The sequence below is a fragment of the Dreissena polymorpha genome, chromosome 5, assembly GCF_020536995.1.
Source record: "Dreissena polymorpha isolate Duluth1 chromosome 5, UMN_Dpol_1.0, whole genome shotgun sequence".
Taxonomy (NCBI): domain Eukaryota; kingdom Metazoa; phylum Mollusca; class Bivalvia; order Myida; family Dreissenidae; genus Dreissena; species Dreissena polymorpha.
Genome location: NC_068359.1, coordinates 100,577,806 through 100,594,741, shown reverse-complemented (window position 1 = coordinate 100,594,741; position 16,936 = coordinate 100,577,806). Strand labels below are relative to the sequence as shown.

The following is a 16,936-nucleotide window of genomic DNA, read 5'->3' as shown; positions in this document are numbered from 1 at the left end:
CTCGTGACAAGCGGGAAGTGTGTTCGTGGACACTATGCCTATACATCACTTCTATTCGTTATCCTTTTTCAAGGCCAGAGTAAAACCCAGAGATAAAACTTCACAGAATGTAAAATAACTGTACCCGAAAACAACCAAAATTAACAAAAGTTTACTGATCAAAGTCTAGCAAATTCGCTAACACTAGTACAGTCAATTACGCAGGAACCTGTCGTCGGGGGACGAACTAAGTAGACCATTGGACAGACTGACGGTGTGCCGTACGCTGTTATAAGTCCCAGCCATGACGATGTGGGTTTCTAATGGAGCTCGTAATTCTCGACAATACTTAAATATAACAAAAATCTGGCAAGCATCGTGTTACAATAAAAAATTAAGTGGGAGGGTGGGTGGTAAATGTAAACTTGTAAACCATAGCGCGACCTACCCTGCGAGGAGCTAGTAAAAGAACGGCAATGTGCACGGGCAGTGTTTTTATACTTAGTGGACGAGTCTATGTGTAAGAGTAGACTGGGTAGGATGTGTTATAAAATTGGGGTTCGGGTTTCGGCGATCCCTTAGGAAAATAGCGTTTGCGTTGAATAAGACAGTTTATTCTTGAGCTAATAAACATTATTATTCAACGACAAACGCATAACAGTTTAACTATGCAATTTATTATCTTAAAGGTTTGGCATAATAATGTCAAGGCTGGGATCATTTGTATTATACAGGTTCCCCCGAGAACGGCGGGAAATAAATTTAAGTACATAATGTCCATCCCCCGTGACAAGCGGGAAGTGTGTTCGTGGAAACTATGCCAAAAAGGACCACGGCCGCAGGAAGTGGGCCTTCCGCCACACAGCGGCAACGAGCACACGCCAGCAAGCAATAACGATGAATTAAAATCGGGTCTGGAAATACGAAACTTTGCTTAATAAAAGGCTAGATTGCTCCGGTCAGTGTTCAACATGATAACGATCCTAACTAAAACTTGTGCGTGTCATCAGATTTGAAAAAGACAAGCGATTCAACAATGTCAGGGTATTTGATATAGCAACCTCCCGCATATAGGAATAGTAACGCTATTCAGGAATTCTATATTTGCTTTCTTATTTATTTATTTATGTTTGCTATCAGCATAGCGCCAGTTTATGCGCGGAAAGATTACGGAGTAAACTTGAATCGCGTCAGATAAGCTATTGTAGGTAGCCAACCATGTATCGATAATCATGGAAAATGTGTAACACTGATCGGGGTTCGATTTCGTTACCGCCATACGTGAAGGTCAAAAGTACAGCATGTTGATATGTTGATTAAAGGGCAATTGCGAATTATAGGATTATTCTTTGTGTTCCAGGCGCATTCCGTCTTTAAAAACCCCACGTGATGTTGATCCCTAAATATTGCAAGCCTAGATCAGAACCGTCTGCCACGTCTACTGCCCTATGATAGGCATCCCATAGCATCGATTATCCGATTATTCATACGTTCCTTACGTGACATTTTAATACCCGATTAATATACAGGTTCAGACCACCAGAAACTCGGCCGTTGAGTTTTAAATCTTACAACAAAATGACACGTAATACAGTTTTTAAATGTTTCAAGTAAATACCACGGCGAACTTAAGTTATGAAACACAGCAGAACAGTAAGTCATATACTAGTATATGTTACGGTTGTATGTACGTGTTTTTTCAAGTAACTTGTACATCAATCGATAAAAACAAACATTTTAAGTCGGGCTTTCCAACGTAGACCTCTTGGTTACTATACACCACTTTTATTTAATATTTGATAAACAAGTATATGAAAACAATACGGCACTGCTAGCCAACTATATAGCATTAAATAACGACCTTTATTCTTCCGGGAGCAAGTCCCAGTTCAGTAGAGATCTATGAATAATCTATTGATTTGTTTAATACATTAAATTCATCACAAGGCTTTTCACCATAAGCCAAATGGCGATTGTTTTACCACAACTTGAAAACTGGAACTGCGTATCTATCAAGAACAAGATATTTATTTATTTACAGACAAAGATGATCAATGGGTATTTAACCATAAGCCAATTGGCAAAACTGTATTCTCCGTAATTTCGGAAATATAGAAGCTCATTTATCGCTTCATTTACCAACCATGTACCATTATATATAACCACCACAAAGTTCTTCCGGGATTAAGTCCCGGTTAAAGTGGAGACCCGGGAAACGGCGTTATCTACCAAGAACTTCTTTATATTGATATTTTATTTAATATTTACTTATAGCCAAAAGAGATCACCGGACTTTTCACCATAGGCCAATTTGGCGATCGTTTCAACACCATAATTTTGAAAATACATAAGCACATTTTAGTGCACCACCAACCAACCATGTACCATTATATATTACCACCACATAGTTCTGCCGGGATTACGTCCAGGTTTCGGTAGAGACCCGGGAACGGCGTTATCTACCAAGAACTTGATATTTATTTAATATTTACTTATAGCCAAAAATGATCACCGAGCTTTTCACCATAAGCCAATTTGGGCGATCGTTTCAACACCATAATTTTTGAAATACATAAGCACAATTTAGTGCACCACCAACCAACCATATACCATTGTATGTATAAACCACGTTGTTTTTCTTTTTGGGATCAAGTCCCAGTTTTAATAGAGGCACTGGAACTGCTTATTTACCAACAACCTGATTTTTGTTTATTTATAGCCAACGTTGATCATCATAAGCCTATTGGCAATCGTTTAATCACAATAATTTTGAAATAACAGAGGCGCTTTTAGCGTACCATCAACCAAACATATACCGAACCTATTCCAATATAACCAAATTGTTTGATCTCACAGGACTAAGCCCCATTCTATTATTTACTTAGAATCAAAGTTGTGTGCGTGTCTTTTAAACACAAGCCCGTCGGCTATCATTTAAGCAAGTTCAAAAATTCACGAAGACGTTCATTTAGGGCACCACAAACGAATGTATATGAATTTGTATTACCGCAGTTTATTGTAACAGTATATATACATTATTATGTTATTGATGTGTTATATTTTGTTATAATTATCATTATTATATGTATTTATTAGTATTATTAGTTTTGTTACATGGATTATATTACAAGTGCTGCAAGATACGCACCAACGCACATCAATTAATATACATGCAGATACAATTGATTGCTGGGATTTTTGAATTAAGGCTTCGATTATATTTGCTGTTTGTTGATTTAGTCTTCGTTGCAATAGGGACCCGGGAAATGCGTTTTTTCCAAGGTATAATAAGCAATTTTGCTTTACAAATCGTATTGAGTATATTAACTTTAATAAATCAGACTCCAAGTGTAATGCCGACATGCATTAATATGGCTAGAAATGAACCCAGTTTTTCAACGATATATATAAATACACCCATACTGGAACCATACTGAAGAAAATACGTAATGTTCCGTTCGTTTTTATTTTATTAACGTCACACTATCTAATAGTTTTGACGATTGAGTACGTAGCGAGAACAAAAATTAGCATCCACCGATTGTTGGCGCATGATAATATCCTCTAACGAATGTACAACTTTCATGCGTCAGATTTCCACCCATACTTTGTGGACCTAAACAACCAGACTAAAATAGCATTATAACGACGAAGATCAGTTGGTCAAACTGAATGCAAACGAATAAACCATAACGGCATTGATCAGTTTTTTACGCACTGATGCATACTAGTACGCAAGTATTTCCCATTATACTGAAACACGCAAAACATAATATTAACCTTTAAACAAACAGAGAATAAATAAATAAAACGATTTGAATTACGTCTACGCTCTACCCTACAAATTGGTGCACGTGGAAATCTTGATTTCCGCTCCATTGGACATGTATCACCCTACCGATAATAAATACATTTTATCCCATTTTCAACGCGACATTGACGGACGGCATAACACCCTATGGAATATACAAGCCTTTATCCCAACCCGCGGGATACACCTGTCGCGTGCACGGACCACCTTTTATTCAACAACTGAATGATTTTTCATAAGAAATAAAGTCGAGAAAACTTAAGCTTCAAAACTACACGACCCTCAACCTTTAAATCTAGTCATATGACACAACTTTTCGCCATCCGCACAATGAATCAGCCGGTTGATGGCGTCATAAAATGACATACATATTGCGTCATTTTCCCCCCATTTTTTTTTGACGATTTATTATAAACGCGATTTATCTCACATGTACATGTACTGTATATCGACATATTTGAATTGTCAATTTATCACATTTTCTTATTTTGTGTAACGTGCATTGTTTATAATCCATGCATAATTATACTTTTGACATTTAAGAATGTACAACAAGCCATACAAATATCGCACAATTCATAAAAAATCTGCAATATTTGCTTTCCGATTTAATTCACGTTAGGCCCCGGGTGGGGTAACTTCCTATAAACAGGTGTTTAGGGGTGTGCCGATTTTATGGGGTGTGTTTTTCGACTAAAATTATCGATATGGGTATGGTTTTGAGCATCTTAGTATCGATATGGGTATTAAAATCAGAAATTTGCTTGTATATAAATGCATATAGATTTGAAAGTATCAGTATCTAAATGGGTACGATAATTGTCATTCTTGTATATAAATGGGTATCAAAAAAGTAGATTTCAGTAGCGAGAAAGGTGCAGTAACTCCGGGCAGTAACTTGACTGTTTTTATCTGTTGCTTGATCGACCAAGATGATACTGTGACGTCATATATAAGCATACGTCGTATAATAAGTGACGAAATCGTTACATTCAAAATTCTTGTATTGAAATGGGTCCACTTTCTCAATGGTATCGTATACAAATGGGTCTGCTTTTTCAAAAATCTTGTATCAAAATGGGTCTACTTTATCAGAGTTCCGGTTTAAAAATGCGTAACATTTCGGAAGTCTCGGCGGGACACCCCTACCCTAAAATTTGGGAAGTTACCCCCCCCCCCCCCCCCGGGCGTTAGGCATAGAGCTGTGTTGTATAAGATGGTAAAAATAGCACCACACTGGAATTCGGAACATCCCATTTTGTACACGGGTATTACCACTCATTTATATGTTGTGTAATGGAAAGTTTTCCATTCTTTGTGTATTTATATATTATAGACAAATAAAACAATGTGCAAGTTTAAACATAATTATGTTTGTATGCAGAAGTCTGCAAATGAAACCGAGTTTACCAACGGCTATTATCTGATAAACTGCTCCGGTTCATTTTAACAGCAGTAATGTACAAAGACTACATGACGTAGCGTGTGACGAAGAAGAAAATTTATCGAGTTCATAAACTCATTTGATTATAGTGATAGGATGGCATAAGGGTCTTTATTTAACTATAGTCTATGCTAAACTTATAATTATAGAAAGACCCTAGATGCAAAATCGTCAATTATTGAGTTAAATGGATTAGTAGATGGATTTTAAAGGATAATTAAAGGTGATATACTAGTTCGAACGTGTTTTGGTTTTTGTTGAATGGATTATTGTTTCTACTTCCATAAGTTGTACGTTGTATCGCCATATAAATCATTAACACGTTTAACCAAACGTCTACACGTTCAATGTTTTAAATGATGCCGGAAGCGCACCCAATAATTTCTTTGTTGCAAACTATTTGGTGCGTTATTTCTAGGCATATTTGTTAAAGAGACACCTAGGAAACAAATTCTCCGTTTGAAATGTTTGTCTCGTCTCGATTCCACGTTTCGTTTTATATAACAGACGCCGTTACCTCCGGTTCGGTTTCAAGTCTATTCTCCGTGCCCATGGCTAGAGACGACAACGCTTCCTTCAAAAGACATCTTCCGACCCGTGGTGGCAATATAAAACAAGAGCACCGCCTTGCGGGTGCAGACCGCTCATATATTTTCTTTTTAAAGGTGAAGGGACTCTCATTTTTAATCAAATCACAAAGGAGGGAGGGGCGGAATGAAGAGGGGTGTATAGTGTGGGGGTGTGGACATTTATTACATTACATCTTCCAAAACTGCAAAAAACAAAAATAAAAATTCGGGGGGGGGGGGATGGGTGGGTGGGGGGGATACTTGGGTGCGATGGTTGGACGGTATTTCAAACATAAAATAATAGAAATAAATATTTGTGTTTTTTAACCGTTTCCAAAAAAAAATTGGGGGTGCGGTGGGGGGGGGTATAGTGTGAGGGTGTGGTGGTCATTTGTGAGATGATCTTACAAAAAATTAGGGGGGGGGATTAGGGGGGGGGCACGGGGGATGGTTTGGGTGGAGTCTATTGTGGTATGTCAGGTAAGAGTAGTTTTGTCAAAGTATCAATCAAATCTAATCATAAATAAAGAAGTTATGGCAATTTTAGCAAAATTTTATAATTTGACCTTGAGAGTCAAGGTCATTCAAAGGTCAAGGTAAAATTCAACTTGCCAGGTACAGTAACCTCATGATAGCATGAAAGTATTTGAAGTTTGAAAGCAATAGCCTTGATACTTAAGAAGTAAAGTGGATCGAAACACAAAATTTAACCATATATTCAAAGTTACTAAGTAAAAAAAGGGCCATAATTCCGTAAAAATGACAACCAGAGTTATGCAACTTGTCCTTTTACTGTACCCTTATGATAGTTTGCGAGTGTTCCAAGTATGAAAGCAATATCTATGATACTTTAGGGGTAAAGTGGACCAAAACACAAAACTTAACCATATTTTCAATTTTCTAAGTATAAAGGGCCCATAATTCCGTCCAAATGCCAGTCAGAGTTACATAACTTTGCCTATACAGTCCCCTTATGATAGTTAATAAGTTTTGCAAGTATGAAAGCAATAGCTTTGATACTGTAGGAATAAAGTGGACCTAAACACAAAACTTAAAAAAGTATAAAAAGGGCACATAATTCTGTCCAAATGCCAGTCAGAGTTACATTACTTTGCCTGCACAGTCCCCTTATGATAGTTAGTAAGTGTTGCAAGTATGAAAGCAATAGCTTTGATACTTACGGAATAAAATGGACCTAAACACAAAACTTAACCAAAATTTTCAAATTTCTAAGTATAAAAAGGGCACATAATTCTGTCAAACTGCACGCCAGAGTTATCTAACTTTGCCTGCCCAGTCCCCTCATGATAGTAAGTAAGTGTACCAAGTTTGAATGCAATAGCATTGATACTTTCTGAGAAAAGTGGACCTAAACGCAAAACGTAACAAAATTTATAATTTTCTAAGTATAAAAAGGGCACATAATTCTGTCAAAATGCGCGCCAGAGTTATCTAACTTTGCCTGCCCAGTCCTCTCATGATAGTAAGTAAGTGTACCAAGTTTGAATGCAATAGCATTGATACTTTCTGAGAAAAGTGGACCTAAACGCAAAACTTAACCGGACGCCGACGCCAACGCCGACGCCGACGCCGACGCCAAGGTGATGACAAAAGCTCATAATTTTTTTTCAAAAAAATAGATTAGCTAACAATAAAATAGTTGTGTTAAATCGGATATGGAACAATGATTAGACAATACTTCAAATTAATGCAAACATAAAATATCTAAGAATAAAGCTTTGTCTAAAAATTCACGATAACTCAATATTAAAATTTACACAACACAATTTTGAGAAGTATACCATCACGTGGTCGGTCTTTCTTAATGCTAAAAAAATACAACAACAACACAAAAACACTTATACAATATATTTTCCCAGAATTTATAATGATTTGTATGTTATACAACTGCTCATAATTATACAAGTTCTCCATTTAAATTTATGAAACCACGTGGTCGGTGTAACCGAATTCTAAAAATGCAAAATATTTAGTATCTTCCCAAATATATACTGCATGTCATATTCTAAATGTAAATACGCCTAACAAGATACAATTGTCTACAATTAAATAAGTTCTCCTTTGAAAAGAAAGAGTTAAAGACAAATTTATGAAACCACGTGGTTACAAATGTAAACTTGTAAACCATAGCGCGACCTACCCTGTGATGCGAGGAGCTAGTAAAAGAACGACAATGTGCACGGGCAGTGGTTTTATACTTAGTGGACGAGTCTACGTATTAGAGTAGACTGGGTAGGATGGGTTATAAAATTGGGGTTCGGGTTTCGGCGATCTCTTAGGAAAATAGCGTTTGCGTTGAATAAGATAGTTTATTCTTGAGCTAATAAATATTATTATAGTGACCAGCCAGGCAGCCACAAACCGTATATGGACCGAAGCCTTGGGCTGAGGTCCATATACAGTTTTTGGCTTCCTGGCTGGTCTTTATAATGCGATTGGGACCGAAGTGGAGTTTACTATTTCTTATATTACACCGAAGAGTGTCCCCTGTATCATTGTACCGTGTTGTACCGGCTTTCCGTACTTATATTATTTAATGCAATTGAATGCGCAAACGATGACGTATGACCTGTGACGTAGTTTCTCTGAGGAAACATTCCAGTTGGAGCTAAATTCTCTGGATGTTAAGGATATGTCGGACGTGGTGTTTTTAACAGTTAGTTATTTGTTCAAGGCATCGAACGAATGCCAAACGTATTTCGGATTGTGTGTGTATCATACATAATGTAAACTTCGATTGGCATACAATAAAATAATGTGATTTAAAATAAGATTCGATAAAGAGATGGAAGAATAGAAAATGGAAGTGAATATCGTTTAGTCTTTATTGTTATAAAAATTGGATTAACGTTGGCATTGAGGAAAGCGTGTCGTTTATTCCAAATTAAGTTGTTGTTGTTTAGCTCTTGTTAAAGCTGAAATAGTGTCAATGCTGTTCAATAAAACGCTTCAACACAGTGCACACTTAGTGGTGTGTAACCCCGAATGGTCCTTATACAAAAAATAGTGAACGGTCCATATACTCTTAGGTTTCTTTATCGCATTTTACAGACGGAAACCGGTCATATAGATATAGAAGGTTCAATATCTCTGAGGTGTAATATAACCAAATATATACACATTTCAATGACTGTATGATTGTAATGAAATATATTGTCAAATTTAAGTATCATTATCGGTAGTGAAAGGAGAAAAATTGTTTTAGAGATAAAAGTAAATTAAAGATTTATAGAGTAAACAATTCACATGTGCTTTACATTATAAAGACGGTCTGACAACAGAAGACAAGACCATTCCGAATTATTGCATGTATTACAATATGTGTTTATGCATAAAAATCTGACACACCTGTCTGCTCCGGATTGTACAAAGGCTTGTCCGTCTGCACGATCAGATAACCTGGCGTGTAACTAAGGGCGATGTCTCGGACCTGCATCCCGTGTGGTCCGTTGCAGACCAATTTGATTGATTTCGGTCTATCTCTGAATTTTGGATTGGCATCGATGTCTTTGAACAAGTCATCTGAGGTTACCTTGACCGTTACCTCGACAGGGTGTTCTTGTAACGTGCACATATCTCATGGTTAGCTTGTTATATTTGCCTTATATAAAGACATTTCAGAAAAAAATGTGAATGATACATACGCGTATTTAAGATCAAACATCACGAACAATTTAACAACTAAAATAAATTGTTAGGGTAAATTTGTTAGGAACAAAAAAGAATATGTAAGGTTCACAAACAATCTTACCTGCATCTACTATCATTGTTTCTTTTCTTGAGATCCTCCTGTTCAGATATTCAACGTAGACCTGTAATAAAACAATATTGAATGTTCAAGATGTTAATGCCTCAATATAACATCTTGCAATACGGCTCCGTTCTTACAATGCAATTAATCATAGTTCCCATCCATATCAACAACGGCCCTAAACGTTCAGAACATAATTTTGAAGTTTGAAAAAGTACTGTCTGTTCATATATATCTGCAAACCATGATGTTGCCGATTATGTAATCAGCACCCTAGACACGTCAGTGATAAACAAAAAACGCTTAGCATGCAACGCGTCTGCAAAATATGTGCGGAAGAGACTAAACATTAAAATTAAAGACTAAACATTAAAATTACGTCAAACAAAAGATCAGACACTCTTAACATTATTTAATGAGTTCAAGACCACCGATATTTAACGAGCTTTGGGGAACAGATATACGAACTTCATTAGCGATTAAAACATGAAAAGCACAATAAAATATGTTACCGAATTACGACGAGTTTCGACACATTAAGCGCAAGAAAGGGAGTGCTTTATTCATTTCATTTCAGAGGTCGATAAATTGTTCACAATGTTAACTTGCGCAATATCAGTTTGGGCTGATGAGCTTAACGAATAACAACACCATCTGCAAACGCTCAGTGAGTGGCAAAAACACACACCAAACGTTCAAAATATAATATGCGTACTCCGATAATTTGAGTGGCGTTCTGAGAAAACAGGGCATAATGCATGTGCGTAAAGTGTCGTCCCAGATAAGCCTGTGCAGTTCGCACAGGCTAATCAGTGTCGACACTTTCCGCCTACACTTGATCTACGGTTAGGAGGGACTTCCTTGAAACTAAAAATACCATAAAAGCGGAAAGTGTCGTCCCTGATTAGCCTGTACAGACTGCACAGGCTAATCTGGGACGACACTTGACGCATACGCATTGAGCCCAGTTTTCTCGGAACGCGGTTCATTTAGTTAACACCCTTAAATTAAATTTCCAAATTTTAAGCATGTTATATAATGTTTAAAGGTAGATCGTTTATCAGACTTGAATATATTATTTTTGTTCAGAAGGCTCGATTTTGATAAAGTTAATGTATAAAATTAAAACAAAAAATTGTTTAATAATTGTGTTTACCTAATTACGTTCCGTGTGCTGCATTCGACACATTTGTTAATTGAAAAATGAAAAGAAATTAGGTTTGTTTATGCGAATATAATATATAGAAACTATATACGTATACACGTTGCAGCGTATAGCTTTATTTATTTTCCTTTTTGCTAAATCATTCATTTGATTTTATTTAAATCTTAAATATGCTGCGAAACTATTTGTATACGAACATATATCACACAAATGCTTTTTGTAAACACTAGTTGTACAGCTAAAGAAGAACATCTACAAAGTCGTTTGTTGTAATATTCGCAAATTTCAGAAATATCACGCAAGTTAACATTTATAAATTGTTTCATTACAGTCAGTAAGAACATACTGTTATATTTGTAGATGAAACTAAAATTGATTGTATACCTTATTATATAATTACATACCGTTACGATCTGATTCCTTCCATTGCCAAGAATGCCAACAAGCAGGGTCTCCTCGTTTTCAAGTCGGATCACGTTTGGTGCCAGGACATATTGGTAATTTCTAAAATGAACAGACGACATATACGCATGTTCATATGTGATATCGTATCGTTTTAAATAGAGTACACTAGTGAGGGTTTCCAACTGTGAATAAACACACAAAAGCAACTAACGTGTTCTTCCTGTCGAATAACTTTTGGAGCCAAGGAATGGCAGTTACACAGTTTTTCTTTTTTGTCCATTTTGAAATTATTGACACACGAGTGTGCTACACTATGTGGCTGTTGAAGTTCTCTTCGTGTTATGTGTGTTTGAATCGAAGACATTATAAGTTATGATAAGTTGTATTTTTTCAATATGAGACGAAAAACATTGCACAAAAAAATTGTACGCAAAAGCGCGATGCTGTTTGGCATGAAACGATTAGGAAAAAGAACGTCTAGAAACATCGGACAATACAGAATTGTAATAATTTACTCGTCTTTTATCATACTTGCTAAGAATGTGAATAAAAGTGTTGACACTTAATATGATCCGTGTTAGCAGTCTATATAAGAAACAAAGCAATCCAATTCGTAGTTGTATAGATTAAATGTTCGAAAGACACGAATGTGTTAGTCAAACTTTTGATTAAACATGTAAGACTAATATGTTACATCACTTGTCAATAATAAGATTTGTTCAAAGGTCAAAATTCGCTGCATTTATTATGTTTACGTATAAAGTGCAATGTATCTTACTTTAAAACCGCAATAACTCAATACATACCCGTTCACGCTGCTGAAACACGCAGCGAAAAGCAAAACGATGATCAATCCCATTTGAAACACTACATTGAAGTAAGTTCAGTGCGCTTACATCTGATTATAAATCAGCACACGTCGGCCTTGTGTTTCACTGGGCTTATCAGCAAACCGCGTTCGCTATTTCCAAGAATTGTTTACATGAACTTTTTCTCGGAAAAAGCAACCGTATTTCATCTATAGGCAGATGAATGTCAATTATGTATTTATGCATGTAAATTTAACATAATATGATATTGCTGGCGCAAAGTTTGATAACAAGTCAACGGAAAATAGCTCTTTCTCACAGTACATAAGATGTTTAGAATTCAGTAGTTTGATTTAAACAAAAGAATTATAAGCAATAAATAAGCAATTACAAATCAGATAAGTAAGAGTTACAGTTGAAGTAAGATTAATAAAATATCACAGACCTATGATCAATTAATATGATCAATTTATCACTCATAAAAAACTAATGATGGTCAGCATTTATTGTAACATTATATTACTACTACTACTACTACAACTACTACTACTGCTGCTACTGCTACTACTGCTACTGCTGCTACTGTTACTGCTACTGCTACTGCTACTGTAACTGCTACTGCTAATACTACTACTGATATTACTACTACTTCTACTACTACTACGTTTACTACTACTACTACTACTGCTACTACTGCTACTACTACTACTACTACTACTACTACAACTACTACTACTACTACCACTACTACAACTACTTCTACTACTACTACTACTACTGCTACTACTTCTACTACTTCTACTACTACAACAACAGCAACTACTACTTCTACTACTACTACTACTACTTCAACAACTACTACTACAACAACAACTACTACTACAACTACTACTACTACTACTACTACTACTACTACTACTACTACTACTACTACTACTACTACTACTGCTACTACTACTACTACTACTACTACTGCTGCTGCTACAGCTACCCTGCTGCCTCTGCGGTCGCTGCCTTTGATACATGTTCTCTTCTCAAATGCATTAAAATACATATTTATATTGAAACAAAATAACGTGTAGTGCAACATACGTAGAAAGTGAAGCTTCGGAATACTTATGTGATAAATTAGAAGTGTGAAGACGTTTCGAAAAAGGAGTCTTATACTATTTGTGTTACACCATAAACATCAGTATGTAAAATGTACTATACAAGGATTGTAGAATGATTATACAGTGGGGCTAGTGATTTTGTTCCGAGATTACTCTCTTTACAACCCCAACAAATTACACTAATTCAGCCGATTTTAGGGATTAATTTGTTTTTACCGCGTTGCATTCGTATTCATCTGTATTCAAACTTTTCCCGCGGTTTTTATGGTTGAATTGCGTTATTCATCTCTTCAAGATATGAATCGCTACGCATACGCAGTCTTTCACGAGGTGGATCTGGATAGAATAAAATTAACCTCTCCGCATGCGCAGTCGATGTCAATGGTGAATCGAGATGGAAAGGCGGAGTTAATTGGTGCCGATAACGAGTGATCAGGTCGTAAACAACTATTTTTAATTGTAGAATTTACTTGGTATCATGCATAAAACAATTTATAATACTATGCTGTATACATAATAGTGTTGCATTTGTCTATAAAACACGTAATTTATAAACCCAACAAAGACATTTTAGTATTATCACCGAGGATTTGAAAAGGAACCTGCGCGTGTTTATTAACATGGTTCAACTAGGATTCTTTGCGATAATTGCCACGCTGCACACCGAAGATATTTCACTAAACAAAGATTCGTGTCATCGCGAGTTGCCGTCGATTCTCGAGGCAACCGATATTTCAGTCAAGTGAGAAAGATTACGCATCTTATCGTGATAAACTTATCTTCACATGTGCCGGCATGTGGTTACACAGGCATTCCAGTCAATGCACTTAATCCCCAATGGGAACATGGTCTCCCTTGAAGAGAATACGTTTGCGCCTCTTTCGCAGATGTGTAGTCAACATGGTTGTTGTCTTGCTTATTAATCCGTAATAAGTGAAGGCAAAATCAATATATGTGTTTCATGTTTTACCGTTGAATCTTAAATGTGCCCTTTATTTGGAACATTTTATAAAGAACTAGATCAGTGTAAGAAATATAGAGAACATCGCGGGAACAGTTTAATATAAATTAATCAATTTACATGTTATCTGTTCCATTAAAAGTGTGCACGGACGGAAATTGTTAAAAAAAAAATCTGAACTACGTCATTTATATAGAGACTCAATTTAAATGAAGTAGCTCAGAAGATATTCAGTAGAGAAACAGTACATATTCAAGGTTGGCGCTAAGGATAACAAGAGCACCGCATAACGGGTGCCAAAGGTCGGCTGCGGATGCAGTTTTGAATAAATGAAAGCTTGTCAGATTTTTTTTTTTTAGAGGTCACAGTGACCTTGACCTTTGACCTTGTGGCCGTGTAGAGCTCTTCAAGGTGCATATACATATGAAGTTTCAAAGTTGTAGGTGGAAGCACTTTGATTTTAGAGCAAAATGTCAAGGTTTTAGCAAGACGCGGACGGCGAACGTCGGACGGCGGACGTTTGACGGCGGACGACACGACGAGCTGGCTATGACAATACCTAGGGTTTTCTCCGAAAAAAGCTAAGCTAAAAATGTATAAGCCAATTTCCGCGTTACGATGAGGACCCACATCATAGGCTTATGGGCTTTTTATATGAGTGTCCCTGTCTCTTTGTGTGTGAGACGAACATAGAATGTACAACCTAATTATTATCAAAAATGTAGGGGTTTCAACGAAATTGTTTTGAATTATCAAGCAAACCACATTTGAATACAAATTTAACACTGTTCACCTGAAATTAAATGCCTTATTTTATTTGTTTTCATTTCATTTAAATTAGTGTTCATTAATTTATCTACTGCAAGGTAATTGTCGTAAGTAATAATGGGTTTATACTTTTCCGTTGTATGCGTTAAAGCCGATGTAAATTGTTCATTACAAAATACTTCATGTACTGATTTGCGCGTCTTTATGTAGTTACAGAACATGCTCTTAAAGCAACACGCACACTTTCCTTGCACGGAACTTGGCAGACGACAGCATCGCTGTTATTAAAACACGGGTTTTACATTGTGTACATGTATAATAAATAGTCAACGGTGTATATGCGTTCAAGGGAACTTGTAGCAGCACATATATTCACGCAGCTGTAATAAAACGGTGACAGTTTTATAAATAGACATGATGAAATATACATCTCTGTAATTAAATTGCTACCACGTAAAATTGCTAAAGGTAATTGTTTTCACAATTTACTCGCCATTAGTAAGTAATGGCTCATCATTTGCATTTAAATGTGCATAATAAAAAAATAACAGTATGTTTACACTAATTGTGTATAGTAAATATGTTACATGATTATGCCCGACATCGTGTATAATGTAGTATTTTATTTACCGTCTACCGGTTAACCGACGTCAATAACAAATAACAGTCGCCCGTTAACCTTGCCCCCTTAAGCATAATTTGAACCGATTGGACGGTCACTGGAAAGTTACCTGAGAATTTAAATGACGCAGTTGCGCAAGCATACATACGTCATGCTATCTAGTATCAGTTACTTATCTAATACCCCATGTTGCGTTTATGGCGATATCGCGCATAAATAGGTATCTAGTGCTCTTTTAAAAAAGGGAATATTGATATATTATAAAGAAACTTTGTTTTACAACCACTAACAATACCAAACTATCCGTTTCAACCCAAAAGTCCATAAACACTCTAAGTGTGGATTGTTAAGAGATTAATCACTAAAAAATCCGGAATGTTTGAGTTAATCCCCCAAAAATATTCATCCCTTAGAAATCCCTTTTTTTCGGAACGAAATGTCTAACCCCACTGTAGCTATTGATTAGTGGTTGACAATTATTTACCTTAACAGCCCGGACAAGAAGATAACTATACCTTTATTGTTTGAACAATTAGCAGCGATACAAAACATACACTAAAACTTAAGTTCACGTGAACAAAACCACAAACAAGCGACAACATAAATTCAAGCATGAATGAACTAAACTCGATAAATATACAACTTCAAGCCATGACTGAAGGTATCTCAAACATAAGGGATGATATTAAGGGAATGATAAAAAAGAGGAAGTTGAAATGCTTATGACAAACACAGTTACAATTCTTATGAAATAACTTGAAGAAATCACAAACAATAAAAAATAACAATCATTGATACTAAGTGGCATACAGGCCAAAAGAAACAGTTTATTCTTTGATTTAAAAACCCAAAATAAAAAATAAAACAACTTGAAAACAGGCATGAAATTAATAACACAAAATCCGCACATTAAAAATTTATTTCAGCGAGCAGTACTCAAGAAAAAAACAACATAACAATTCTAAATATCCCAGAATACAGAGAAGAACACGGCACTTCATTGTTAAAACTGTCAATGAAATCCTAAAGATGAGCACAGAGGTTGACTTACCGCCACAATATGTAGTGGCGATGCACTGTATTCCCACCAAGAAGGGGAATATCCGCCCTGTGATAATCAAGCTGTGCAAAACTCTGTCTAATCTGCCACAATGCGGAAAAAAAGGCTCCAAGGAAGAGCAACGGATACAGGCTGGTCGACGATATCTCAACATCTAACCAGAGGATCATGTTTTTGCTTCTTCTGTATCCAAATATCGACCATGCAATGTACTTCAAACGAGCGGTATATGAAAAAAACTGTTGCAGACAAACGTACACAATTTGATATATATGACAATTTGTATAATATAATAGGACACTTTAGTCAGTATAGAAGAAACGGCGTTAGCGGATAGTAAGAGTGTTGATTTTGTATAGCTTTAGTGGTATGTTCAGCATCGTTAACCTTTTATGACTGCATTTTCAAAAAGGTGTTCTTATTTTATATGATAAACTTGAGTGGGTATGCTTTTCTTAT

The 16,936-nt window shown here is 36.1% G+C and overlaps 1 protein-coding gene across 6 annotated transcripts in view; it reads right to left on the bottom strand.

Annotated features, from left to right (window-relative positions):
• Positions 1–12,070, bottom strand: part of LOC127881427 (complement C3-like) — a 70,600-nt gene extending 58,530 nt beyond the window's left edge. For 3 of the 6 annotated variants that reach the window (XM_052429306.1, XM_052429307.1, XM_052429312.1), the window contains exons 1-4: positions 11,952–12,070; positions 11,145–11,244; positions 9,576–9,636; positions 9,173–9,382 (exon numbers count right to left, since the gene is read on the bottom strand). In XM_052429306.1, the coding sequence (XP_052285266.1) occupies positions 9,173–9,382; positions 9,576–9,636; positions 11,145–11,244; positions 11,952–12,004 (424 nt within the window). In that variant the 5' untranslated portion in view covers positions 12,005–12,070. Of the gene's footprint in view, positions 1–182; positions 4,964–9,172; positions 9,383–9,575; positions 9,637–11,144; positions 11,245–11,951 lie in introns of those variants that run through there. The other 3 variants (XM_052429308.1, XM_052429311.1, XM_052429309.1) reach the window with 3 other exon arrangements.
• Between the last annotated feature and the right edge of the window lie 4,866 nt (positions 12,071–16,936).